The sequence below is a fragment of the Trematomus bernacchii genome, unplaced genomic scaffold, assembly GCF_902827165.1.
Source record: "Trematomus bernacchii unplaced genomic scaffold, fTreBer1.1, whole genome shotgun sequence".
In the NCBI taxonomy this organism is placed as follows: Eukaryota; Metazoa; Chordata; class Actinopteri; order Perciformes; family Nototheniidae; genus Trematomus; species Trematomus bernacchii.
The window spans coordinates 17,253,267-17,280,340 of NW_022987593.1; the positions used below are offsets into that span (position 1 = coordinate 17,253,267).

Sequence of the window (27,074 nt, forward strand, 5' to 3'; positions counted from 1 at the left end):
ATATATTTTGAATATATATATATTTGTATATATATATATATATATAATATCTGTATGTATATTTTCTATTTTGTATTTTGACATGTATATTTTATATTTTATTTTATATTTTATTTTATTTTATTTCTATTCTTGTATATTTTGTTTTATTGTAAAATGCCTTTTATGCTGCTGTAACAAAAACAATTTCCCAGTTTGGGATCAATAAAGTACGATCTATCTATCTATCTATCTAAAAACAATAAGTGTGGCTTGATATTGAGTAAGAAAAAGGTTGATAAACGCTGTGAGAATGGGTCTGCAAAGAGAATTTTGCCACAATCCCAACTGTCTGTTATCAGCCTGCAACCAGGGAGGAGAAATCAGCAGAGCTGCCTGCTCCCTGCACACAGATGTGTGTGTGAGGAAGTCCGTGGATTGGTCTATTTGGACCAATCAGCGGGGGCTTAACGTAACGGCTCCGCGGACGTAACGTAACGGCTCCACGGATTGGTCCATTTCGTTCTGGGTACGGCTTGACATCATGCCGTACCCGGAACGAAATGGAAGAATCAAATGGACAATGACGTATCTCCAACGAGGCGTTTTGGGGAGGTATTTTCTGTGTTAGAGTTTTACTCGCTACAGGGTGTACTTTGAGGGTTTTGACTCTGCACACCGTTTACATGCATAAAAACCTTCATAACACACAAGGGGATGGGTAATAACCGGAAAAGCATGACATGGGCCCTTTAAATATTTTTTAAAAGAGGAAGAAGCAAGTTACAGATATTTATAAAGAATACTTAGAAGAACAGCTGTGAGAAAGAGAATGAGGAACTGGTTTAACCTTCATTAAACAACAAGGAGTCAAATGTAAGCATCATTTTAGAAATACAAAAATAATACATATTTATACAAATACGTATACAAATATTTGGAAAGGCGGAATGAATGGATTAAATATGAGGATCACAATTCAACAATAAGTAAGGCGTTTGAAGAATCAACCTGTGTGTGTGTGATCTAGCATTACTATCCTTGTGGGGACCTAGATCTGTTTATACAGTCACGTGTGGGGACTCGCCTCCCTTATGGGGACATAGGGGAGGGTTTCTTTTTTTCCCCAATTTTACTTTTATCATGACATTTTCACTATAAAATGTATACACATTGAAGGAATGCTGCAAATATGATAAGTAGTTAGAGTGCTAAATGTAAGCTGATGCACATTTCTGTTTACACCCCCACTCTTGCAGTAAAGTGTGTGTATATACTGTTCATTAAAATAAACATTTTACTCCATCTCCTGTACATGTTGTTTCTGACTGCTTTCACTCCTACCTACTGTTACTTAACACCATGAAAACTTGAGGGTAAATGTTTCCTCTTCAATGTTTCACTTCTTTCTGTTTCATCCAGGTGAGTCTCCCTCTGGTTTGATGCATCTAAAATAAATCATGTAAAGTTCTGGTGAGTTATTTCTCAGGAAGTTGTTTTGGGTTTGTTTTCATAAATACAGCTGAGTAAGAGCTTGCTGACCTTCACACCAGGTCCTCCTGCTCCTCTGGTTCTTCTGTCTGTTCTGCAGAGACCATGTTCAGGTCTGAGACGTTCTCATACACAGAAAAAGGATCTATCTGATGGAGAGACAATGAGAGGAGAGTCAGAGGCCATCATTTGAGAGAAATACAATTATATTTGATATTAAACTAAAATTAGGAAACCAAGTAATGTATTTATGATGTGTGACCTCGTTTATTAACAACAGGTAATAATCAATTTCTAGAGTAGGATCTGTCACTGTCTCACCTCCACAGTCTCTATGGGTTCATTTGCTTCAGTGGTGGAGCTCGAAGCCTTCTTCTTCCTGAATTTAATCCAAAAACAAACAGATTTATGAATAAAAGGATCATAAAAATTCATCTTTGAGAGTCAGTACACAGGGGAACATATCAATGATGGATATGATCATGCATTTGCAGAGTTACCTCATCCAGAGAAAGAAAAGGAGCAGAGGAATCAGCACCAGAACCACCAGAACCACCAGAACCAACCTGGTGATGTTCATGATCATTGGGGATTTATCTAGAAATGGAGGTAAACAGTGGTGAGATACTTTACTGTAACATACTGTAACTGGAACCTTCAACAGAAACAAGCCTGTTTGCTATCCTGGATCAATAAATGTTAGAACGAGCTGCCCATCGACACCAGAACAGCAGAGAGGCTACACAACTTGCGTCGTAGACTGAAAACCAAATATGTTTCTACTGCACGATGGTGTTAATATAAAACAAATAAAAAAACTTCCTATTTCTGTATATTCTTAAAATAGTTTGGCTTCTTTGAACCGAGGTTAGACTCTGTGAGGTGTTTGAAAAAGCAACACGTAAAAATCTAAAATGTTGACTTTAGTTAAATGCATTATGTCAACAAACATCACATAACTGTATCAGGTAAATTGAAGGCAATAATATTGCGTTGAAATTCAAAATATTAGGTTCAACTTAATATATTTGGTTCCAACTAACCTAATTCAGTTCTGTGACCTTTTTTGACATAATACATTTAATTAAATTCAACGGTTCAGTTTTTTCCGTGTGCATACAACTCCTAAAATCTCCTGAGGCTGCTCAGTGAATTTTAGCCGATTAATAGCCGAGAAGAGCTGAGGGAAGTTTGTAGTTATGATCAGTAAAATATCCCCCTGTGGATTGAACCTTAGAATGAAGTGTTTCACTCACATTTCACATCAATAAAAAACGTTTCCGATGTCCTCCTTCCCAGCTCGTTCTCAGCTGTACAGAAATACTCTCCAGAGTCAGAGGCCTGCATGGAGCTGAAGACAAACTGTGGTTCTTCATTCAGAATAGAAGAGTATGAAGTTTCATCCTTGTACCAGGTGTAGTTAGCTGCTGGGTTAGCATCACTGCTACAGGACAGAGTCACTGAACTGCCCTTCTCTATCTCAGCAGAGGGACTCACTGACACAGAGGGAAGTGTTGGAGGATCTGGAAGAAAAGGTATAGAAATACAACTATTACTGTATAAGGCAAAATAAAACTAGCTTGTCTTTAGTGCCCCTTACTAGAAGAGGCAGCAAACCTGAACGATAATGACAAAGTGCAAAAGCAGAAGACGTTAAAGAGGCCCTGTTATGCTTTTGGGGTTTTCTCTTTCCTGTAGTGTGTCATATAGATTTTTGTGCATGTAAATGGTCTGCAAAGGCTAAAAACCCTGTACTCTTCCAGAGGGAGTTTCTCTCCCTCAAGGAGAGCGCTAGCGCTCCAACACATTGTACGTGATAGGCTAAAGGGGCGGGACATATCTAAGCGGTTGACCAATCACAACAGATTCGGCCAGCTAACCAATCAGAGCAGACTGGGCTCTGGTTTCAGACAGAGGGTGAAAAGAGATGCTGCAGCACAGGCAGTATGAGAAAAATAAAGAGCTTTTTGAACATTAAAGCATGGAGACATGTCAAAGTAAAGACAGGAAATACAAATATAAACCTGAGAATGAGCATAAAATGTCCTCTTTAAAACCGTGCAGTGAACTCACACACTGGAGGAGAACGGTGATTCTCATGTCCGTTTAAAGCACAGGAATAGATGTCTGCTGAACCAAAGTTGACTAAACGAGAGTAAGATATTCCTGTCCAAAGTTTCTCTCCATTCTTGTACCAGATGTAGGAAGTATTATCAGGTACATGACAGCTGGTCTGACACTTCAGCTCTGCATGGTCTGAATACGCTCTGCTCACCTTCAACTGGAGATCTGGATTTGTGAAGAAGAAACAGGAACACAACTCTCAACATACGTGCAAAGACCACACTCTCAACATACGTGCAAAAATCACTAAACATTTGGAAATATAAAACATGAGTGTTACCTGTGACAGACAAAGTGACTCCAGGTGAACCAATATATGATCCACCTTTTTGGATGATTATCCTGAACCAGTACTCAACTGAGTCGCTCTCTGTCAGGTTTTTGATTCTCAGAGTGCAGATGTTGTTTTCACAGCGATCCTCTACACGACCTACATACTCTGAGTCTGTTTTCAGATCTACAAGTTCACCATCTTCCTTTTTAGTAAACCAGAACGTTTTCTCAACTATGGTAAACCACACTTTGAATGGGTATGTGTAGGTGCATCTCATTTCCACTGTTGATCCTTTTACTGCACAGGTCTCAGTAGAAGAGTAAGTCACTCCCCAGTCATCCTGACCCTGAACCACTGTAACACAGAGCACATCAGAAACTATAATCAGACTCATATCAACATCAGGAGACACATTTCCATTGGTGAAGCTGCTTAGTCCACATTTCTCACAACTACATATTCTCCCACGCCATCAAAGTAAAATAATGTTTTAGCGCCAAGCTTTTGGATAAAAACGATGACTGTTTTACTGCAGATTTATATTATTTTACATTACATTACATTACATTGCATTTAGCTGACGCTTTTATCCAAAGCGACTTACAATAAGTGCATTCGACCAAGAAGATACAAACTTGAAGAAAACAGAATCTTATAAGTACATCAGGTTTCATAGAGCCAAAACATTTCAAGTGCTACTCAACTTTAGATAAGCCAGTCCTTTGTTAGTATATAAGTGTTTTGTTAGTAATTTTATTGCTCGAAGTGGAGTCGAAAGAGATGAGTTTTTAGTCTGCGCCGGAAGATGTGTAAGCTTTCTGCTGTCCTGATGTCAATGGGGAGCTCATTCCACCATTTTGGAGCCAGAATAGCAAACCGACATGTTTTTGCTGATGGGAACTTGGGTCCCCCTCGTAGTGCGGGTGCAGCGAGCCGTTTGGCTGATGCAGAGCGGAGTGCACGTGCTGGGGTGTATAGTTTAACCATGTCCTGGATGTAGGAAGGGCCAGATCCATTCACAGCATGGTACACTAGTACCAGTGTCTTGAAGTGGATTCTAGCAGTTACTGGAAGCCAGTGAAGCGAGCGGAGGAGCGGTGTGGTGTGGGAGAATTTAGGAAGGTTGAAGACCAGACGAGCCGCTGCATTCTGGATGAGCTGCAGAGGTCGGATGGCACATGCAGGTAGACCATCCAGGAGGGAGTTGCAGTAGTCTAGGCATGAGATGACGAGAGCCTGGACCAGAAGTTGCGTCGCTTTTTGGGTCAGGAGGGGACGTATCCTCCTGATGTTGTAAAGAGTGTATCTGCAGCAGCGGGTTGTTGCAGCGATGTTTGCGGTGAAGGACAGGTTGTTATCTAGGGTCACACCCAGATTCCTTGCAGTCTGAGTCGGGGAAACAACAGAGGGGCCGATGTTGATTGTTAGGTCAAGAGTGGGACACTCTTTTCCCAGAAGAAAAAGCAGCTCAGTCTTGTCAAGGTTGAGCTTGAGGTGGTGAGCAGACATCCACCGAGAGATGTCTGCTAGACAAGCAGAAATGCGTGCGACGACCTGAGTCTCTGAGCGGGGAAAAGACAGAATTAATTGGGTGTCGTCAGCGTAGCAATGGTATGAAAAACCATGCGGGCTAATGACCGATCCGAGCGAGTTTGTGTACAGAGAGAAGAGGAGGGGACCAAGGACAGAGCCCTGAGGGACCCCTGTAGTTAATTGACAAGGGTTTGACTCAGACCCTCTCCAAGTTACCCTGTAGGTGCGGTCTTCGAGGTATGAGGTGAGGAAGGAAAGTGCAGAGCCTGAAACACCAAGTTCTTGGAGAGTGCGAAGGGGGATCTGATGGTTCACTGTGTCGAATGCAGCAGACAGGTCCAAAAGGATGATGACAGAGGAGAGGGAGGCTGCTTTAGCAGTGTGCAGTTCCTCAGAGACAGCAAGGAGAGCAGTTTATGTGGAGTGACCCGCCTTTAAACCAGACTGGTGCGGATCCAGAAGGTTGTTCTGATGGAGATAACAGGAGAGTTGTTTAAAGACAGCGCGTTCAAGTGTTTTAGACAGGAACGGGAGCAGAGAGACAGGCCTGTAGTTTATAACATCGGACGGGTTGAGAGTGGGTTTCTTTAGGAGAGGGTTTACTCTTGCCTCCTTGAGACTGTTTGGAAAGTGACCAGAAGTTAGAGAAGTATTGATGAAATGGGTGAGAAACGGTAGAATATCAGGAGCGATAGTTTGAAGGTTTGATGGGATAGGGTCCAGAGGACAGGTGGTAGGACGGGCAGAGGTAATGAGGGTAAGGGAAAAGGAGGTTAGTGTGTGGGTGAACGGTGGGTCTGGTGACCCAGTGGTGAGTAATGGTGAGTCGGAAAAAGAAGAGCGAATATCATCAACCTTTTTTTCAAAGTAGTTAACGAAGTCGCTTAGAAAATATTTTTTTGGGATTGGAATAGGAAGAATGGATCTTATCTTGAAAGAAAGTGCTTTTTGCCTGAGAGATCGAAGAAGAGAAAGAGGAGAGGAGAGCTTAATAGGTTAGGACAGGGGTCGGCAACCCGCGGCTCTCGAGCCGCATGCGGCTCTTTAAGCCCTCTACTCTGGCTCCCTTGAGCTTAGACAAAAATAAGAAGGAAATAAAATAAAAATATTTGTAGGACTTTTTATATTTTGTTGCATGGTTGAAAATGTTTCGTATCTTGTATTTTGAGGTGATACTGTGACACATAAAACATTTTAAAAAACGGTTTTAATTAGGTCAACTAAAATATGCGTCATATCCTGCTACGGTCCCGCACCAGCGCCTTTTCTTGCAGGCGAATAACCTGACCCCCGGCTCAATGAGCGAACTATGGATAAATCAAAGAAAAGTATCAGAGGAACACAGAGGGTTTAACCTCTTAAGCCCTGAGCCTGTTTTTCAGGTCTCAGGCTCGAAAATGACATTCCCAGAACAAATGACCATATCTTCCCTTCTAAAAGGGTTAAATTAATAATCTTTATTCTCAAAGTAATGATAAACCTGTGAGTTGGATGTAGAAAAGTCAGAATCAATATAGATGTTTTTTATTTTAAAGAAAATTCAGATTTTACATAGTAAAAAACTGTAAATTATAGTGTCCGTCCAAATATTATTTTTTACTTATAGTGAAAACTACCCTTGGATGATGGGTTAGTAGACTAAAAGCTTTAGGAATCCAAAGTACAACATATAATAAGTACCCTGTATCAAGATTGATGCAAAACAAGTGAAATTTGACCTTTTTAGAGAGATTTAGGCCCCGGCCCCACGGGAACGCATACGGCAAAACGCATAGGATTAATACACACGGATATACACCGGATAGTGTCTGCCCACACGAGACAGCTCCGTTTAGATCCAACCGCTGGAAAAGCTGCAGTACATATGCCGAGCCTGTACGTGGCACTGTAACTTCCTCCACAAAAGCAGCAACTTCCTCCACAAAAGCAGCGAAGAAGAATGGTTGTCATGGCTGCACTTCTGTTTATTCTCCTTGGTGGGGGCCGGGCGAACCGGGCAGAGTTTTTCGCCGGTCAACGTGTGTTAAAGTTTAAATCTTCCGGACAAAATTATAAAAGTGCCGGTCAAAGGTCTTCTTTGTTATTTATTGAGCTTTAAAACAAATGAATAACGACTCTATATAATGATATATAATAATAAAATACACGGAGCCTGTCTCTTTTTCCTCTCTTCTGACAGCGTCAGTGTCTGTCTCATGCAGCAGCTGATCCAGGAAGTAAACCCGACAGTAAAAATAAACATATTTATAACTAGTTTAGGTAGTTTGAGAGGTAATTAAAATAGCTAAGGGTGATGATCTGACTTGAAGTGTGTGTTTTGCTCCCGCTGCATCACAGCGGGAGGAGCTGCGTGTCTCCGTCCTGTCAGATTAGACTTCACTCGCGTTTATGTCCATATCGAGATAAAGATAAATAATCTGAATTCAGTGTGCAGTGTACTTTTGCAGGGGTGAGCAGCAGAGGTGGGGAGAGGCGGGGCTATTGCGTCGTCATTATCAGAAAAGGATGACCGTATAGGCTACCACACGGCCCCGTTGGACCCCCCAGAGCGCTCCGTTCCCAGATCTATCCACCTTTGGACCCGTTGTCGTTTGCACGATAAGTAATAAGGGTATTTTTATCTTGAATTGTGTGCCGCAGTGCGTTAGAATTTTTTCGCTCAGGGGTCATTTAGACGCTTCTTATGAGACTTGTGTTTTGTTTTGGTAAAAATGGTTCATATCTTCAGTTAGCTGAGATTCTTCCCGTTAATCTGGTGCTACACATTAATAGTTTCATAAATGTTAAGAAGCCCTGAGACATTATCTCGAAAAAAAAACGGTGGGAGGGGTCCAATGGGGGGACCGCCGTGCTTAAGAGGTTAATTCTGCGTGGTTAGAGTTATCTGCTTTCACAGCAAACGATGCTGGCTTACCGGGATGTTTGATATGTGGAGAGAAGTTGTCAAAGGTGATGCAGCCTTTACGTATTGGAGGAAAAACACGGAAGAGGAAGACAGCTGACGATCTTCAGTCATAATTCAATCAGTTAACTCTTTTTAGGGTGCAGCTATATGTTTTATTTATTGCAAAAATGGGCCCATTTTAATTATATTTATTTTCTTCAAATGTGCAGAGGACTCCCCAAGTGCTGTGTTGATTTATTTTAAAGTTGGCCTGTGTATTTTTTTTTTATTCTCCTTATAAGAGTTCTTTGTTTATTATTAGAGGTTAACAGTTTTCTATAATGTAATAAATACTAAATCCAAAAAAACTATAGTTTTTGTCTATGATGTAACTACTGTATAAGCTATCAAGCTATCAAATATGTTTTGCGGCTCCAGACAAAAGAGATTGGTGGAAAAGGGGGCAAAATGGCTCATTTGGTCAAAAAGGTTGCAGACCCCTGGGTTAGGACAACACACTCTCACTCCATAAACGTCCAGGAGCGACGCTTGGTCAGGGTCCCGAGGCGTGCAGTTGTGACGCTCCTAGGCTCCTTCAGCTTCATAAACAGACGCAAATAGCTTTCAACTGATTGCAATGTATTCCCATCTGCGGTGGGATTTGACGCTCATGGAAGCACGGCATTCGTTTGTGTCGGAGGCTGTTAAAGGCAATGTGAGCGTCCATTCCCATTGGATAACGGAGAATTGTACACCCGGAAGTAAGTATTCCCCTTACTGTCGATTGATTTGACAGTGATATCTCCACTACTCATCAACTCAAAAACACCAGATTATCCTTGTTAATTAAACGACATTGATAGGATTTAGTGTGTGTACATTGCTTTTGTCACGTTTTCCCCTCCAATTCTGAGAAACAAGTAGTTTTCTATGAGTTTTGGATGGCCGAAGACATTACATTACCCACAATCCTCTGTAGCAACCATAGACTGTATATTGCAACAGGCAACAGCTTCGGTTCATGTTAATTTACAAACTCTTCAACTACAACCGTAGTTATATTTAAAAACATGTTAGAAGGCCTCACAAAATACTTTAATGTAAATTTAAATTTAAATGTGAAGGAATGTGTGTATATTAACTGTAGGTTTTTCTCTGGAAGTGTTTCCTTGTACGATGTGAGGGTCAAAGGACAGATGATGCCGTTTTTCTCATACTGATATTCCGCTATGCACGCTGGGATTTGGTGTTTATGCGATGTGAAATCCGAAAACATTTAAAGAAAATTAAATAATACATTATTCCGAGTGTGCTTGCTTTTCTCTTTGAAAGTCATCACATAACGGCATTGTAATACACGTTTCGGCTGCATTAAATATTACATATCTGCCGTAGTTAACTCTATTTATAGAGCCCTGATGAGAACACTTCTAGACAAACAGGAACTGCCTCCAAAACTGAAAACTTGACGTGGATCTTAAATATATAAGCAATTAAACAACATCTTACATTTCTTTTCACACAATACGTCTCCTTGCAGTATCAACACTAATTCGGCTGACTTTTATATTTGATCCAATTGGTAGATAGGCTGTATTTACGCCATAACGGTGCACAGCTGATAGAAAGGGACACCTACTGGTTAAAGCACGTTATTGCATTTTATAATTTTATTATTAGCTTGATTCAAGCCACACTTATTGTTTTTACTTCGGCTGTGAGTGTTTGTGTGTGCTCAGGATGAATTTCGCTTGTTCTCACTGTATTGCCGAGAGGCTCGTTGCTGCGGTCTGCTCCGCTGCTCGCAGCAGATCGCAGCAACGAGGAGCAGCAACGAGGAGCAGCAACAAGGAGCAGCAACGAGCCTCTCAACGAGCCTCTCAACGAGCCTCTCAACGTGCCGACCAATCAGAGCACACTGGGCTCACAGGGAGGGGGGGGGCAGGAGCTCCAACAAGCCGTTTAGGACAGAGAGTGAATACCGGTGAATACACATACTTTACAGAGATGCTGTATGAGAAACCAATGTGAGTTTGGAAAATTGCACAGTATAAATCTATTTTAGTAGATCTCAACAATGGAATTATGATCAGTAGAAATGGCCATGACATGGGATCTTTAACTGAAAATAAACTTTATTCAAGGAAATTGGATAAATGCAAAACCGACAAGTACTCTCATGCCCTCTAATCGCAAAAAGAACCCACCAATCCCAGAACTTAAATACATACATGACCAATCAAGAGACAAGACACAGCTGGGGAGCAGCTGGGGACAATACTTGTGCACCGATTCTTTTCATAAACTTAGCTTCTTCTGCATTTCTGAGGTGCATTCACTGCCTTAAAATATAAAGAGGTGTACAGTACCTTGTGTAGAGAGAAGGAACACTACAAATCCTCTCGCTGGTAAACTCATAGCTGCTCCTCGCGTCTCTGATGATAAATCAGTTAGATCATATACTGGAGAAATAGGACGTTTGCTCTGTTAATATGTCAATGTGCTAAAAAACTGGGTTTCCTTCCTCTTTATAGTTTGAAAACAGGGATGCTTAAAATAAGGCTTTTGGTTAGAATGAAGAACTTATTCCTGCTATGGTTTTGCAAACGATGCATTTTTCTTTTGGATAAAAATGGGTGACTCACAATTCAACATTGCAATCCCTGAAACCCCACAGATCCTAAAAACAGGAACGAACACAGTTCATGGTGGTTTTGTTGTGAACATCATCATTAATGTTAGATTTGCTCTTCACCTGTAGGATTATGGTATGACGTGCAGGGTGTGCACAGATCTCAGTAGAAGTGTGACTAACCAACCGGTCTTTCTGATGCTTGAGCAGAAACTCTTATTAAATCGTGTTTTTTCAAAGATGTACCCCTGCCCTCTACAGTTCATATCTTTGAATGCACTGTGATGGAAATGTCCGGATGTGTGTGAGAAATCCTGTGTTTTAATCATTTGCAAATAACAAACTGCTGGTGTCTTATAAGTATATTCAGCCAAGCTTAACATAGAAATTTTTCACTTTTAAAATGTGTATTTATTAACTCTCTCAATTGGAAAACAGCAAGATCACTTTTCCAAAAGCTAAAAATGATTCAAATTAAGCTCAGGTACATTTGTATAGTTGTTTACACTTTAGACTCTATAACAATTCAGAAAATGAGAAGGAAACCAATAGCAGTCCCATGTTCAATATGTACTGTCTGATTAAACATTGAAGCACAATCTATGATGAGGTTTAAAGAAGAACTTAAACATTTTTTTAAAAGAGGAAGAAGACATGTTACAGATATGTATAAAGGATACTTAGAAGAACAGCTGTGAGAAAGAGAATGAGGAACTGGTTTAACCTTCATTTAACAACAAGGAGTCAAATGCAAGCATCATTTTAGAAATACAAAAATAACACATATCTATACGTATATACATATTTGGAAAGGTGGAATGAATGGATTAATATGAGGATCAAAATTCAACAATAAGTAAGGCGTTTGAAGAATCAACCTGTGTGTGTGTGTGACCTAGCATTACTATCCTTGTGGGGACCTACATCTGTTTACAGACTCACGTGTGGGGACTCGCCTCCCTTATGGGGACATAAGTGCAAATACTGTCTTTCTTTCTTTTTTTCCCCAATTTTACTTTTATCCTGACATTTTCATTATAAAATATATACACACTGAAGGAATGCTGAACATATGATAAGTAGTTAGGATGCTAAATGTAAGCTGATGCACATTTCTGTTTACACCCCCACTCTTCCAGTAAAGTGTGTGTATATACTTTACATTAAAATACACATTTTACTCCATCTCCTGCTACATGTTGTTTCTGACTGCTTTTACTCCTACCTACTGTTACTTAACACCATGAACACTTGAGGGTAAATGTTTCCTCTTCAATGTTTCACTTTTTTCTGTTTCATCATGGTGAGTCTCCCTCTGGTTTGATGCATCTAAAATAAATCATGTAAAGTTCTGGTGAGTTATTTCTCAGGAAGTTGTTTAGGGTTTGTTTTCATAAATACAGCTGATTGAGAGCTTGCTGACCTTCACACCAGGTCCTCCTGCTCCTCTGGTTTTTCTGTCTGTTCTGCAGAGACCATGTTCAGGTCTGAGACGTTCTCATACACAGAAAAATGATCTATCTGATGGAGAGACAACGAGAGTAGAGTCAGAGGCCATCAATTGAGAAAAATACAATTATATTTGATAATAAACTAAAATTAGGAAACAAAGTAATGTATTTATGATGTGTGACCTCGTTTATTAACAACAGGTAATAACCAGTTTCTTGAGTAGGATCTGTCAATGTGGAAATACACATGGGTAGTTCCATTAAGAAAGTAATTAGTAAGGTAAATGAACATTTTCAAGATGACCCTATTTAACAACAGGTAATAACCAGTTGCTAGAGTACGATCTGTCACTGTCTCACCTCCACAGTCTCTATGGGCTCATTCGCTTCAGTGGAAGAGCTCGAAGCCTTCTTCTTCCTGAATTTAATCCAAAAACAAACAGATTTATAAATATGAGAGTCAGTACCAGAGATGGGGTCTGTATTTTGCGCAGTATATCTCTGAACGATGCGATGGTGATTCCACTGTGCAAATGGGCAACATTTCCTCTACTATGAAGGATGCTACAAGCCTGTCCATCTCTGCTTTGGTTACCGGTCCTCCAAATTCTAATTTTTGCTGCTTCGGAGTCGGCAGCGGCGACTCACAACATCCTCACTCTGGGTTCGGGGGTCCTTAGCTATTAGCTTCACCTTAGCATGTGTTCTTTGCAGGTGTTTGTTGAGGTTTGACGTGGTGTTTGCAGCAGTGGATAGCAGCTTCTGGCCTGGACATAGTTTGCACCTCACCGTCACATTCCTGTCTATTCTTCGGACGAACTCAAAATAATGGGCATACCTCCACCCCTCGAAAGTTATGGCTGACTCAGCCATGTTTATGCAGCACTGAACGTGGAGATGTGGACGTCGCGCATATTACGTACATATAAACCTGCGGCGGAAACCCCTCTTGTCTGTCAGTGTGATTATGACTGATTTTATAAAAGTAACGAAGTAACGCGTGTCGGGGCAATGTTAGTAACTGTAGTGTGATTACTGAATTATAAAACTAACGCGTTACACTACTCCGTTACCGACAAAAGTAATATTATTACAGTAATGCGTTACTTTGTAACACGTTACACCCAACTCTGGTCAGTACACAGGGGAACATATCAATGCTGGATATGATTATGTATTTAAAGAGTTACCTCATCCAGAGACAGACAAGGAGCAGAGGAATCAGCACCAGAACCCCCAGAACCAACCTGGTGATGTTCATGATCATTGGGGATTTATCTAGAAATGGAGGTAAACAGTTGTGAGATACTTTACTGTAATATACTTTAACTGGAACCTTGAACACAAACAAGCCTGTTTGCTATCGTGGATCAATAAATGGTAGAACGAGCTGCCCATCGACACCAGAACAGCAGAAAGGTTACACAACTTGCGTCTCAGACTGAAAACCAAATCTCTTTCGACTGCACGATAGCATTAATATAAAACAAATGTATATATATAAAAACGTCCTATTTCTGTATATTCTTAAAATAGTTTGGCTTCTTTGAACCGAGATTAGACTGTTTGAGGAGTTTGAAAAAGCAACACTTAAAAAACTAAAATGTTGACCGTAGTCACTTTCGTTGATGCTGTATGATGTTCTGTTTATGTTTTTATGTTTCATGTGGAACCTACTTGAGCAGGTCTCCCTCGAAAAAGAGATCAATGATCTCAATGGGATACACCTGGATAAATAAAGGTTTGAAATGAAATGAGTTAAATGTACTGTGTCAACAAACATCACATAACTGTATCAGGATAACTGAATGCAATAATATTACGTTGAAATTCAAAATATTAGGTTCAACTTAATATATTTGGTTCCAACTGACCTATTACAGTTATGTGACCGTTGTTGACATAATACATTTAATTAAATTCAAAGTTTGAGTTTTTTCCGTGGGCATACAACTCCTAAAATCTCCTGAGGCTGCTCATTGAATTTTATCCGACTAATAGCCGAGAATAGCTGAGGGAAGTTTGTAGTTATGATCAGTAAAATATCCCCCTGTAGATTGAACATTAGAATGAAGTGTTTCACTCACATTTCACATCAATAAAAAACTTTTCCGATGTCCTCCGTCCCAGCTTGTTCTCAGCTGAACAGAAATACTCTCCAGAGTCAGAGGCCTGCATGGAGCTGAAGACAAGCTGTGGTTCTTCATTCAGAATAGAAGAGTAGGAAGTTTCATTCTTGTACCAGGTGTAGTTAGCTGCTGGGTTAGCATCACTGCTACAGGTCAGAGTCACTGAACTGCCCTCCTCTATCTCAGCAGAGGGACTCACTGACACAGAGGGAAGCTTTGGAGCATCTGGAGGAAAAGTGATAACAAAACTCAATCATAAAATAATAGAGCTGAAAAAGTAGTAATGATCAGTACAACCTTCCCATGCCATATATGAACAGATTTCACCTTTAAATAAGTTGTTTGACTCACATTTAACGTCAATAAAGTAATTTCCAGATGTCTTCCTCCCCAGCTCGTTCTCAGCTGAACAGAAATACTGTCCAGAGTCAGAGGAATTGATAGAGCTGAAGACAATCTGATCTTCTTCACTGGAATATATTAAGGCATTCCTTGTGTACCAGGTGTAGTTAGCTGCTGGGTTAGCATCACTGCTACAGGTCAGAGTCACTGAACTGCCCTCATCTATCTCAGCAGAGGGACTCACTGACACAGAGGGAAGCTTTGGAGCATCTGGAAGAAAAGGTGTAGAAATACAACTGTTACTGTAAAGGCAAAATCAAACTAGCTTGTCTTTAGTGCCCCTTACTAGAAGAGGCAGCAAACATTAACGATAATGACAAATTGCAAAAGCAGAAGAGGTTTAAAGAGGCCCTGTTATGCTTTTGGGGTTTTCTCTTTCCTGAAGTGTGTCATATAGATTTTTGTGCATGTAAATGGTCTGCAAAGGCTAAAATCCCTGTGTTCCTCCAGAGGGAGTTTCTCTCCCTCAAGGAGAGCGCTAGCACTCCAACACATTGTACATGATAGGCTAAGAAGCGGGATACCTCTAAGCAGTTGACCAATCACAACAGAGCCGGCCAGCTAACCAATCAGAGCAGACTGGGCTCTGGTTTCAGACAGAGGGTGAAAAGAGGTGCTGCAGCACAGGCAGTATGAGAAAAATAAAGAGCTTTTTGAACATTAAAGCATGGAGACATGTCAAAGTAAAGACAGGAAATGCAAATATAAACCTGAGAATGAGCATAAAATGTCCTCTTTAAAACAGTGCAGTGAACTCACACACTGAAGGAGAACGGTGATTCTCATGTCCGTTTAAAGCACAGGAATAGATGTCTGCTGAACCAAAGTTGACTAAACGAGAGTAAGATACTCCTGTCCGAAGTTCCTCTCCATTATTGTACCAGATGTAGGAATTATCAGATGCCCGACAGCTGGTCTGACACTTCAGCTCTGCCTGGCCTGAATACGCTCTGCTCACCTTCAACTGGAGATCTGGATTTGTGAAGAAGAAACAGGAACAAAACTCTCAACATGAGTGCAAAAACCACACCGCACAATTATATTATTTTGAGCTACTGAACATTTGGAAATATAAAACATGAGTGTTACCTGTGACAGACAAAGTGACTCCAGGTTCACCAAAAAACTTATCATAGTTTGTTGTGAACCTGAACTTGTACTCAGCTGAGTCGCTCTCTCTCAGGTTTTTGATTCTCAGAGTGCAGATGTTGTTTTCACAGAGTTCCTCTACACGACCTGCATACTCTGAGACTGTGGTCAGATCTACAGGTTCACCATCTTTCTGTTTAGTAAACCAGAATGTTTTCTCAACTGTGTAAACTCTGCCTCCCCATGGAGATGGGTATGTGAAGCTGCATCTTATTTCCACTGATGATCCTTTCACTGCACAGATCTCAGAAGAAGAGTAAGTCACTCCCCAGTCATCCATACCCTGAACCACTGAAACACAGAGCACATCAGAAACTATAATCAGACTCATATCAACATCAGGAGACACATTTTCATTGGTGAAGCTGCTTAGTCCACATTTCTCACAGCTACATATTCTCCAACGCCATCTAAGTAAAATAATGTTATAACGTCAACCTTTTGTAGGGTAAAAACTATGACTGTTTTATTGCAGTTTTATATTATTTCTATCTTTTTGCCTTCATTGGATGGACCCCCTTTTTGTACATGGCTTTCTCTAACAGGTGAGCTACATGAGTGCCCCCTGTTGTTTTATTTGACTAAACTAGGCTTAGGCTTGAGGTTGAATTGTCATAAGAAATCAGGTCCTGTTGTTAAGGTTGAGCAGCGCAGGGTGGACCCAAGTGCAGACAGACAAATGTTTTATCTGAAAACAAACTTTATTCAGGGCAACTGGATAAATGCAAAACCGACAAGTACTCTCATTCCCTCTAATCGCAAAAAGAACCCACCAAACCAGAACTTAAATACATACATGACCAATCAAGATGACAAGACACAGCTGGGGACAATACTTGTGCACCATCAAAATGTTGAAGATTTAGATTTTTTTCAAAAACTTAGCATCTTCTGCATTTCTGAGGTGCATTCACTGCCTTCAAATATAAAGAGATGTACAGTACCTTGTGTAGAGAGAAGGAAGACGACAAATCCTCTCGCTGGTAAACTCATAGTTGTTCCTCTCATCTCTGATAAATCAGGTATCACATACAGAAGAAATAGGATGGTTCCTCTGTTACTATGTCAATGTGCTAAAAAACTGCAGGGGTTCCCTTCCTCTTTTCAGTTTGAAAATAGAGATGCATAAAATAAGTCTTTAGGTTAAAATTAAGAACTTATTCCTGCTATGGTTTTGCAAACAATGCATTCAAACAGCTGCACATGGGCGTCCTTAAAGCCACAATGTGTGTAAAAACAGGAACGAACAAAGTGCATGGTGGTGTTGTTGTGAAAACTCATCATTAATGTTAGTGTTAGAGCCAGTATTTTATAAAAAAAAGGCACCTAATCGTGACGTCTGTAGTCAAAACAGTATAAAAGACTACAACTCCCACGGTGCCTCCTCTAAAGTGACAGAGAACAGTTTTTAACCGTTCAACTACCCTTTAAGTTACAAAGTGATACCAGCCTTAACAAAGAAAGAAAGCAAGAAAGAATACATACGTTTTTTATTATTTTATTTAAGTTTTGCCTCTTTTGCTTTGACTATTGTAAAGGCCTGTTTTCTTTGTGTGAAAAGTGTGTTATTTTATTTTGAGCATTGCACAATATCATCCCACCATCGGAGGCCAAGCAACTCTTCAACTGTGAGTAACACAAGTATAAAGGAAAGGAAAGGAGTTAGAAATGTCTGTTTAAGGCGTCTAGTGGCTTGATAGAAAATAAGGAAGGAAGCCACGGCAGTTCGATTTGCTCTTCATCCGATTTGCTTTACCAGAAACTCTTATTAAATCGTATTTTTTCAAAGATGTACCCCTGCCCTCTACAGTTCATATTCTTTAATGCGCTGTGATGGAAATGTCCAGATGTCTGTGAGAAATCCTGTGTTTTAAATCCAAGCTTTACATAGACATTTTTCACTTTTTTAATTGGTATTTAATAACTCTCTCTTGATAACAATAGCACAGTACACAGTTACATTACAGAAGGACAACCTAACATATTGGTCTCATGGAAAACAGCAAGATTACTTTTCCAAAAGCTAAAAAAAAGGATTACAATTAAGCTCAGTTACATTTGTATAGTTGTTTACACTTTAGAGTCTATAACAATTTTTTTTAAAAGAGAAGGAAACGAATAGCAGTCCCATTTTCAAGATGTACTGTCTGATTAAACATTGAAGCACAATCTATGATGAGGTTTAAAGAAGAACTTAAACATGTTTTTAAAGAGGAAAAAGCAAGTTACATATATGTATAAAGGATACTAAGAAGAACAGCTGTGAGAAAGAGAATGAGGAACTGGTTTAACCTTCATTTAACAACCAACCCGGTATCACGGCAAGACGTGAACATGTGACGATCTACCATGCTGGGAGACGTGAATATATCACGGTTTCGTCCCTTCAAACGTGACAGTTACACGGTATTGTTAACATGGCCCAAACAGTGGAGAAATACCCGGAAGTGCCAAGCAAATGGTCTACCGCGCCTATTGGTCGGTTTTTATTGTCAAAATTAGATGTTTTTAATTTATTTTTTAATCATCACACTTGATTTCGCCGATTTTCTTGTTGCCCTAGCTGGTCGACACCTCTTTTAGCAGAAACAAAGGCTACATTAATGTATTAAATCGATGTTAATCCATGTGTGTGGAGGTGAGGATGTGGAATTAACGGACGTGACGTTGTGCGATTGCGTTGCCAGGCAACCCAATTTACAAACTCTTCAACTACAACCCTAATTATATTTTAAAACATTTTAGAAGGCCTCACGAAATACTTTAATGTAAATTAAAATGTAAATGTGAAGGGGTGTGTGTAATGTGGTGATTGACATTATTCACCCACGGATCTATGGGTTGGGGGTATTGTTCCGCACGGACATTTTAGTTAAACGGACTTACTGTTGATGTGAAATCCGAAAAAAAATACGTTATACACCATAACGGTGCACAGCTGATATAAAAGGACTTGTCGTTTTTAAAGATATTACTGATTTTCTTTGAATATAAGAATGTAAATACTGAGTTGAGAGAATAGTCAGGGGATTTGGGTGATGGGAGACACATCTATGGATTCAGAATTTCAATAGCTTACTGTTAAATGACAGATATACCTTTCTGTCTGTTATGTTTTACAAATCAGATATTATAAGTAAAACATGTGAAATAATATAGCAATATCCTGTACAATTATGTGAAAACATGAATAAAACTACACATCTTCAGATATTATACATACACAAGTGTCCTACACTAATAATACAAAGTTATTATGGCTGTGTGCACCGCCTAGTGGTTAAAGCACGTTATTGAATTAGTTGTGTATATGATATATCAATGATCCTTAGAAAATCTTGAAATCTTGAAAGGGATATGCAAAATAGCCATTATATACAGTCTTTAATGAACTATTAGTAGAGAATAACGAGTAATGAATATACTTTATAGGGATCTGCAGATAAATGTTTAGTCTTCTCAAGCAGCAACTATCAAATATCTCTCCTGATTGTTGGCACTTGACAATCACCTTTCCCTGAATTTTACTCAGGTGTAACTAAAGCCTGATTTAAGGGTTGTTTATATTTCACATCATTAATCAGAATCTGCAAAGTAACTAAAATAAATGTAGTGGAGTAAAAATACCAGGTTAACCTCTGAATTGTAGTGGAGTAGAATTGCTGTTTTGTTTAGTAATGGATATTGAATATGGAATAAAGGTTTTGACAAGACCTGGTGTAACAATAATCAAAAAGGACATTAAAAGAGCTCCAGATGTCAATGATCTAAACAAAACAGCACACCTGAAATGTATTAAATACTTTATTAAGGGCAGTGAATTAGTTTTTTCTGTATGTTTTTCAAATCAGTGTTATACAGTAAGTGTCATAGACAGTGTTACATTGCTATTATTATCCTTAAAATATATATTATAAAACAAAACCATTTTTGGGTGGTTTACTAATGACAGTTAATTCTGTTTCTGCTATTGATGGTTTCATTTTTGTGAAAAATAATCAAATAATCAAATTCAATAACGTGCTTTAACCACTAGATGTGCCTTTCTATCAACTGTGCACCGTTATGGTGTAAATACAGCCTATCTACCAATTGGATCAAATATAAAAGTCAGCCGAATTATTATTGATACTGCAAGGAGACGTATTGTGTGAAAATAAATGTAAGATGTTGTTTAATTGCGGATATATTTATGATCCACGTCACGTTTTCAGTTTTGGCGGCAGTGCTTCCTGTTTGTCCAGAAGTCTTCTCATCAGGGCTCTATAAATACAGAACTACGGCAGATGTGTCATATTTAATGCAGCCAAACCGTGTATTACAATGCCGTTATGTGATGACCTCCAAAGAGAAAAGCAAGCAAACTCGGAATAAAGTATTATTTTATTTTTTTTAAATGTTTTCGGATTTCACATCAACAGGAGTCCGGTTAACTAAAATGTCCGTGCGGAATAATACCCCCAACCCATAGATCCGTGGGTGAATAATGTCAATCACCACATTACACACATTCCTTCACATTTACATTTTAATTTACATTAAAGTATTTCGTGAGGCTGTCTAAAATGTTTTAAAATATAATTAGGGTTGTAGTTGAAGAGTTTGTAAATTGCGTTGCCTGGCAACGCAATCGCACAACGTCACGTCCGTTAATTCCACATCCTCACCTCCACACACATGGATTAACATCGATTTAATACATTAATGTAGCCTTTGTTTCTGCTAAAAGAGGTGTCGACCAGCTAGGGCAACAAGAAAATCGGCAAAATTGAGTGTGACGATTAAAAATTAAATTAAAAACATCTAATTTTGACAATAAAAACCGACCAATAGGCGCGGTAGACCATTTGCTAGGCACTTCCGGGTATTTCTCCACTGGTTGGGCCATGATAACAATACCGTGTAACTGTCACGTTTGAAGGGACGAAACCGTGATATATTCACGTCTCCCAGCATGGTAGATCGTCACATGTTCACGTCTTGCCGTGATACCGGGTTGTTAACAACAAGGAGTCAAATGCAAGCATCATTTTAGAAGTACAAAAATAACACATATCTATACGTATATACATATTTGGAAAGGTGGAATGAATGGATTGATATGAGGATCACAATTCAACAATAAGTAAGGCGTTTGAAGAATCAACCTGTGTGTGTGTGTGTGTGTGTGTGTGTGTGTGTGTGTGTGTGTGTGTGTGTGTGTGTGTGTGTGTGTGTGTGTGTGACCTAGCATTACTATCCTTATGGGGACCTACATCTGTTTACAGACTCACGTGTGGGGAGTCGCCACCCTTATGGGGACATAAGTGCAAATACTGTCTTCCTTTCTTTCCCCAATTTTACTTTTATCCTGACATTTTAATTATAAAATATATACACATTGAAGGAATGCTGAACATATGATAAGTAGTTAGGATGCTAAATGTAAGCTGATGCACATTTCTGTTTACACCCCCACTCTTCCAGTAAAGTGTGTGTATATACTTTACATTAAAATACACATTTTACTCCATCTCCTGCTACATGTTGTTTCTGACTGCTTTCACTCCTACCTACTGTTACTTAACACCATGAGAACTTGAGGGTAAATGTTTCCTCTTCAATGTTTCACTTCTTTCTGTTTCATCCAGGTGAGTCTCCCTCTGGTTTGATGCATCTAAAATAAATCATGTACATTTCTGGTGAGTTATTTCTCAGGAAGTTGTTTTGGGTTTGTTTTCATAAATACAGCTGAGTGAGAGCTTGCTGACCTTCACACCAGGTCCTCCTGCTCCTCTGGTTCTTCTGTCTGTTCTGCAGAGACCATGTTCAGGTCTGAGACGTTCTCATACTCAGAAAAAGGGTCTAACTGATGGAGAGAGAACAAGAGGAGAGTCAGAGGCCATCATTTGAGAGAAATACAATTATATTTGATAATAAACTAAAATTAGGAAACAAAGTAATGTATATGTGATGTGTGACCTCGTTTATTAACAACAGGTAATAACCAGTTTCTAGAGTAGGATCTGTCACTGTCTCACCTCCACTGTCTCTATGGGCTCATTCACTTCAGTGGTGGAGCTCACAGCCTTCTTCTTCCTGAATTTAATCCAAAAACAAACAGATTTATGAATAAAAGGATCATAACAATCCATCTTTAAGAGTCAGTACACAGGGGAACATATCAATGCTGGATATGATTATGTATTTAAAGAGTTACCTCATCCAGAGACAGACAAGGAGCAGAGGAATCAGCACCAGAACCACCAGAACCAACCTGGTGAGGTTCATGATATCTGAGGATTTATCTAGAAATGGAGGTAAACAGTTGTGAGATACTTTACTGTAACATAATTTAACTGGAACCTTGAACAAAAACATGCCTGTTTGCTTTCCTGTTTCAAAAATGTTAGAACGAGCTGCCCATCGACACTAGAACAGCAGAAAGGTCACACAACTTGCTTCGTAGACTGAAAACCCACCGTTTTTAACTTTATGTTGGCCATTAAAATCCAAAAACAAGTAAAAACTTCATTTTCCTGTACAGTATATACCACTTTCAACCAGGGTTGGACAGTGTATCAGGGGTTTGGAGAAGCCTTGTATGAAGACGTTTAACGGTAGTTCTGGGAAAATGTCCGACCCCTCAGCACGGAGAAGCAAGGATCCATTAAAGCTGTTATAAAGGAAGCATGTGATGCTGTTGAACTCAACTGATGAGGAGAACAAAGTGGATTCTTGCCTGGTTTTGGAAAAGTACCAATGTTCTACTCTTGCAAGGATCCTGGATGTCTAATCAGTCTTCATATGTATTGTGGTTTTCGAGAAAGCGTATGACCGGGTTGCGCTGCTCATGTTTTTTACCTAAACATTGGGTAATACTTATCGTTTTATTTTTACTGTGTAGCTGCATTTTAAACTTGGTCTGGTCTTACATATTGGTTGTATTGTTTAACACTTCAGTTTGGGTCCCATAACTGCACTGAAAAAACTGAAACGTAGACTTTAATTAAAATGTTTATGATCACAAATGTATTGTGTATAACTGTATTAGGTTAGTTGAAAGCAATAATATTAAGTAGAACGTAATATTTCGTATTTAAACTTTTTGTTATTGCTTTCAACTAACCTAATACAGTTATGTGACCTTTGTTGACATAATACATTTAATTAAATTCAACAGTTCAGTTGCTTACCTTCAACTGGAGATCTGGATTTGTGAAGAAGAAATAGGAACAAAACTCTCAACATACGTGCAAAAACCACACCGCACAAATATATTATTTTGAGCTACTGAACATTTGGAAATATAAAACATGAGTGTTACCTGTGACAGACAAAGTGACTCCACTTAAACCAGTATATGATCCACCTTGGATGGTTTCAAACCCGAACATGTACTCAGCTGAGTCGCTCTCTGTCAGGTTTTTGATTCTCAGAGTGCAGATGTTGTTTTCACAGCGATCCTCTACACGACCTGCATACTCTGAGTCTGTTTTCAGATCTACAGGTTCACCATCTTTCCATTTAGTGAACCACAATGTTTTCTCCACTGTGTTAACACGACCATACAATATGAATGGGTATGTGTAGCTGCATCTTATCTCCACTGTTGATCCTTTTACTGCAGAGATCTCAGTAGAAGAGTAAGTAATTCTCCAGTAATACTGACCCTGAACCACTGTAACACAGAGCACAACAGAAACTATTATCAGACTCATATCAACATCAGGAGACACATTTTCATTGGTGAAGCTGCTTAGTCCACATTTCTCACAGCTACATATTCTCCAACGCCATCCAAGTAAAATAATGTTATAGCGTCGACCTTTTGTAGGGTACAACTCTGACTGTTTTATTGCAGATTTATATTATTTCTACCTTTTTTGCCTTCATTGGATGGAACCAGCTTTTTGTACATGGCTTTCTCTAACAGGTGAGCTACTGTACATGAGTGCCCCCTGTTGATTTATTTGACTAAATTGAGCCAAGGCTTGAGGTTGAATTGTCATAAAAAATCAGGTCCTATTGTTAAGGTTGAGCAGCGCAGGGTGGACCCAAGTGCATACAGACGAATGTTTTAACTGAAAATAAACTTTATTCAGGGAAACTGGATAAATGCAAAACCGACACGCACTCTCATTCCCTCTAATCGCAAAAAGAACCCACCAAACCAGAACTTAAATACATACATGACCAATCAAGATGACAAGACACAGCTGGGGACAATACTTGTGCACCGATACTGTTCATAAACTTAGCATCTTCTGCATTTCTGAGGTGCATTCACTGCCTTAAAATAGAAAGAGATGTACAGTACCTTGTGTAGAGAGAAGGAAGACGACAAATCCTCTCGCTGGTAAACTCATAGTTGCTCCTCACGTCTCTGATAAATCAGGTATCACATACAGGAGAAATAGGACGTTTCCTCTGTTAATATGTCAATGTGCTAAAAAACTGCAGGGGTTTCCTTCCTATTTTCAGTTTGAAAATAGAGATGCCTAAAATAAGGCTTTAGGTTCAAATTAAGAACTTATTCCTGCTATGGTTTTGTAAACGATGCATTTTTCTTTTGCATGAAAATGGGTGACTCACAATTCAACATTGCAATCCCTGAAACCCCACAGATCCTAAAAACAGGAACGAACACATTGCATGGTGGTTTTGTTGTGAACATCATCATTAATGTTAGATTTGCTCTTCACCTGTAGTATTATGGTATGAGGTGCAGGGTGTGCACAGATCTCAGTAGAAGTGTGACTAACCAACCGGTCTTTCTGATGCTTTACCAGAAACTCTTATTAAATTGTGTTTTTTCAAAGATGTACCCCTGCCCTCTACAGTTCATATTCTTTAATGCGCTGTGATGGAAATGTCCAGATGTCTGTGAGAAATCCTGTGTTTTAATCATTTGCAAATAACAAACTGCTGGTGTCTTATAAATGATGCCTGATGATAACTGAACTGGATCTGCTGACGTTTGATTTTAGTATTAATATCAATATAATTCATACAGAGAATATTCAGCCAAGCTTTACATAGACATTTTTCATTTTTTTAATTGGTATTTAATAACTCTCTCTTGATAACAATAGCACAGTACACAGTTACATTACAGAAGGACAACCTAACATATTGGTCTCATGGAAAACAGCAAGATTATTTTTCCAAAAGCTAAAAAAAAGGATTACAATTAAGCTCAGTTACATTTGTATAGTTGTTTACACTTTAGAGTCCATAACAATTTTTTAAAAAAGAGAAGGAAACGAATAGCAGTCCCATTTTCAAGATGTACTGTCTGATTAAACATTGAAGCACAATCTATGATGAGGTTTAAAGAAGAACTTAAACGTTTTTTTAAAAGAGGAAGAAGACATGTTACAGATATTTATAAAGGATACTTAGAAGAACAGCTGTGAGAAAGAGAATGAGGAACTGGTTTAACCTTCATTTAACAACAAGGAGTCAAATGTAAGCTTCATTTTAGAAATACAAAAATAACACATATCTATACGTATATACATATTTGGAAAGGTGGAATGAATGGATTGATATGAGGATCACAATTCAACAATAAGTAAGGCGTTTGAGGAATCAACCTGTGTGTGTGTGTGTGTGTGTGTGTGTGTGTGTGTGTGTGTGTGTGTGTGTGTGTGTGTGTGTGTGTGTGTGTGGGTGTGTGTGTGTGTGTGTGTGGTGTGTGTGTGTGTGTGTGTGTGTGTGTGTGTGTGTGTGTGTGTGTGTGTGTGTGACCTAGCATTACTATCCTTATGGAGACCTACATCTGTTTACACACTCACATGTGGGGACTCGCCTCCCTTATGGGGACATAAGGAAGGAATCATTCATTTTACGGTGAAGACTTGGTCAGGGTTAGGCATGTGTTGGTTATGGTTAAGGTTAGGATAAGTCTCCAGGAATTGCATGTAAGTCAATTTAATGTCCCCTGAAGTGATGGAAACATGGTGTGTGTGTGTGTGTGTGTGTGTGTGTGTGTGTGTGTGTGTGTGTGTGTGTGTGTGTGTGTGCACGTGTGTGTGTGTGTGTATGTTTGTAAAGATGCATGTGTTGTGCAAATACTGTCTTTGTTTCTTTTTTTCCCCAATTTTACTTTTATCGAGACATTTTCACTATAAAATATATACACATTGAAGGAATGCTACAAATATGATAGCTAGTTAGGATGCTAAATGTAAGCTGATGCACATTTCTGTTTCCACCCCCACTCTTGCAGTAAAGTGTGTGTTTATACTGTTCATTAAAATAAACAGTTTACTCCATCTCCTGCTACATGTTGTTTCTGACTGCTTTCACTCCTACCTACTGTTACTTAACACCATGAGAACTTGAGGGTAAATGTTTCCCCTTCAATGTTTCACTTATTTCTGGTTCATCCAGGTGAGTCTCCCTCTGGTTTGATGCATCTAAAATAAATCATGTAAAGTTCTGGTGATTTCTTTCTCAGGAAGTTGTTTTGGGTTTGTTTTTCATAAACACAGCTGATTGAGAGCTTGCTGACCTTCACACCAGGTCCTCCTGCTCCTCTGGTTCTTCTGTCTGTTCTGCAGAGACCATGTTCAGGTCTGAGATGTTCTCATACACAGCAAAAGGGTCTAACTGATGGAGAGACAACAAGAGGAGAGTCAGAGGCCATCATTTGAGAGAAATACAATTATATTTGATATTAAACAAAAATTAGGAAAACAAGTAATGTATATGTGATCATAGGCGGCGCGTGAGGCTAATGTTTGGGAAGGCTAAATCACTTTCTTTTTACATGTTACTTGTTAGATGCTTTTATCCAAAGCGACTTACATACTCAATACTGTGGACAATCCCCACAGGAGCAATTTGGGGTGAAGTGTCTTGCCCAGGGACACAACGACATGCTGACTGCAGCCATGATCCCAACACCAAGGCACTACCCACTGAGGCACACGCCTCCCTCCTTTTTACCTGATGCTTCCTGCCTCCGGCGTCTATAGATAAGAGATCAACTCAGTGAAAGCACCGCCTGCTGATCAATCAGAGCTCAGTGTGCAGAGTT

General features: G+C 39.4%; 1 protein-coding gene and 1 long non-coding RNA gene across 2 annotated transcripts; both read right to left on the reverse strand.

Moving 5' to 3' along the window:
* Positions 1 to 732: 732 nt before the first annotated feature.
* On the reverse strand, positions 733 to 10,735 carry LOC117482337 (sialoadhesin-like). Its single transcript, XM_034130440.1, has 8 exons — positions 10,655 to 10,735; positions 3,875 to 4,222; positions 3,544 to 3,759; positions 2,727 to 2,993; positions 1,971 to 2,067; positions 1,792 to 1,849; positions 1,522 to 1,619; positions 733 to 1,427 (listed from the first exon to the last, which is right to left on the reverse strand). Exons 1-7 carry the CDS (start codon positions 10,701 to 10,703, stop codon positions 1,524 to 1,526), a joined length of 1,131 nt encoding a protein of 376 aa, XP_033986331.1. The 5' UTR covers positions 10,704 to 10,735; the 3' UTR covers positions 733 to 1,427; positions 1,522 to 1,523.
* A 1,638-nt stretch (positions 10,736 to 12,373) lies between these two features.
* On the reverse strand, positions 12,374 to 14,537 carry LOC117482384. Its single transcript, XR_004555863.1, has 4 exons — positions 14,456 to 14,537; positions 13,559 to 13,646; positions 12,729 to 12,786; positions 12,374 to 12,438 (listed from the first exon to the last, which is right to left on the reverse strand). It is a non-coding gene; the product is annotated as an uncharacterized LOC117482384 (long non-coding RNA).
* Between the last annotated feature and the right edge of the window lie 12,537 nt (positions 14,538 to 27,074).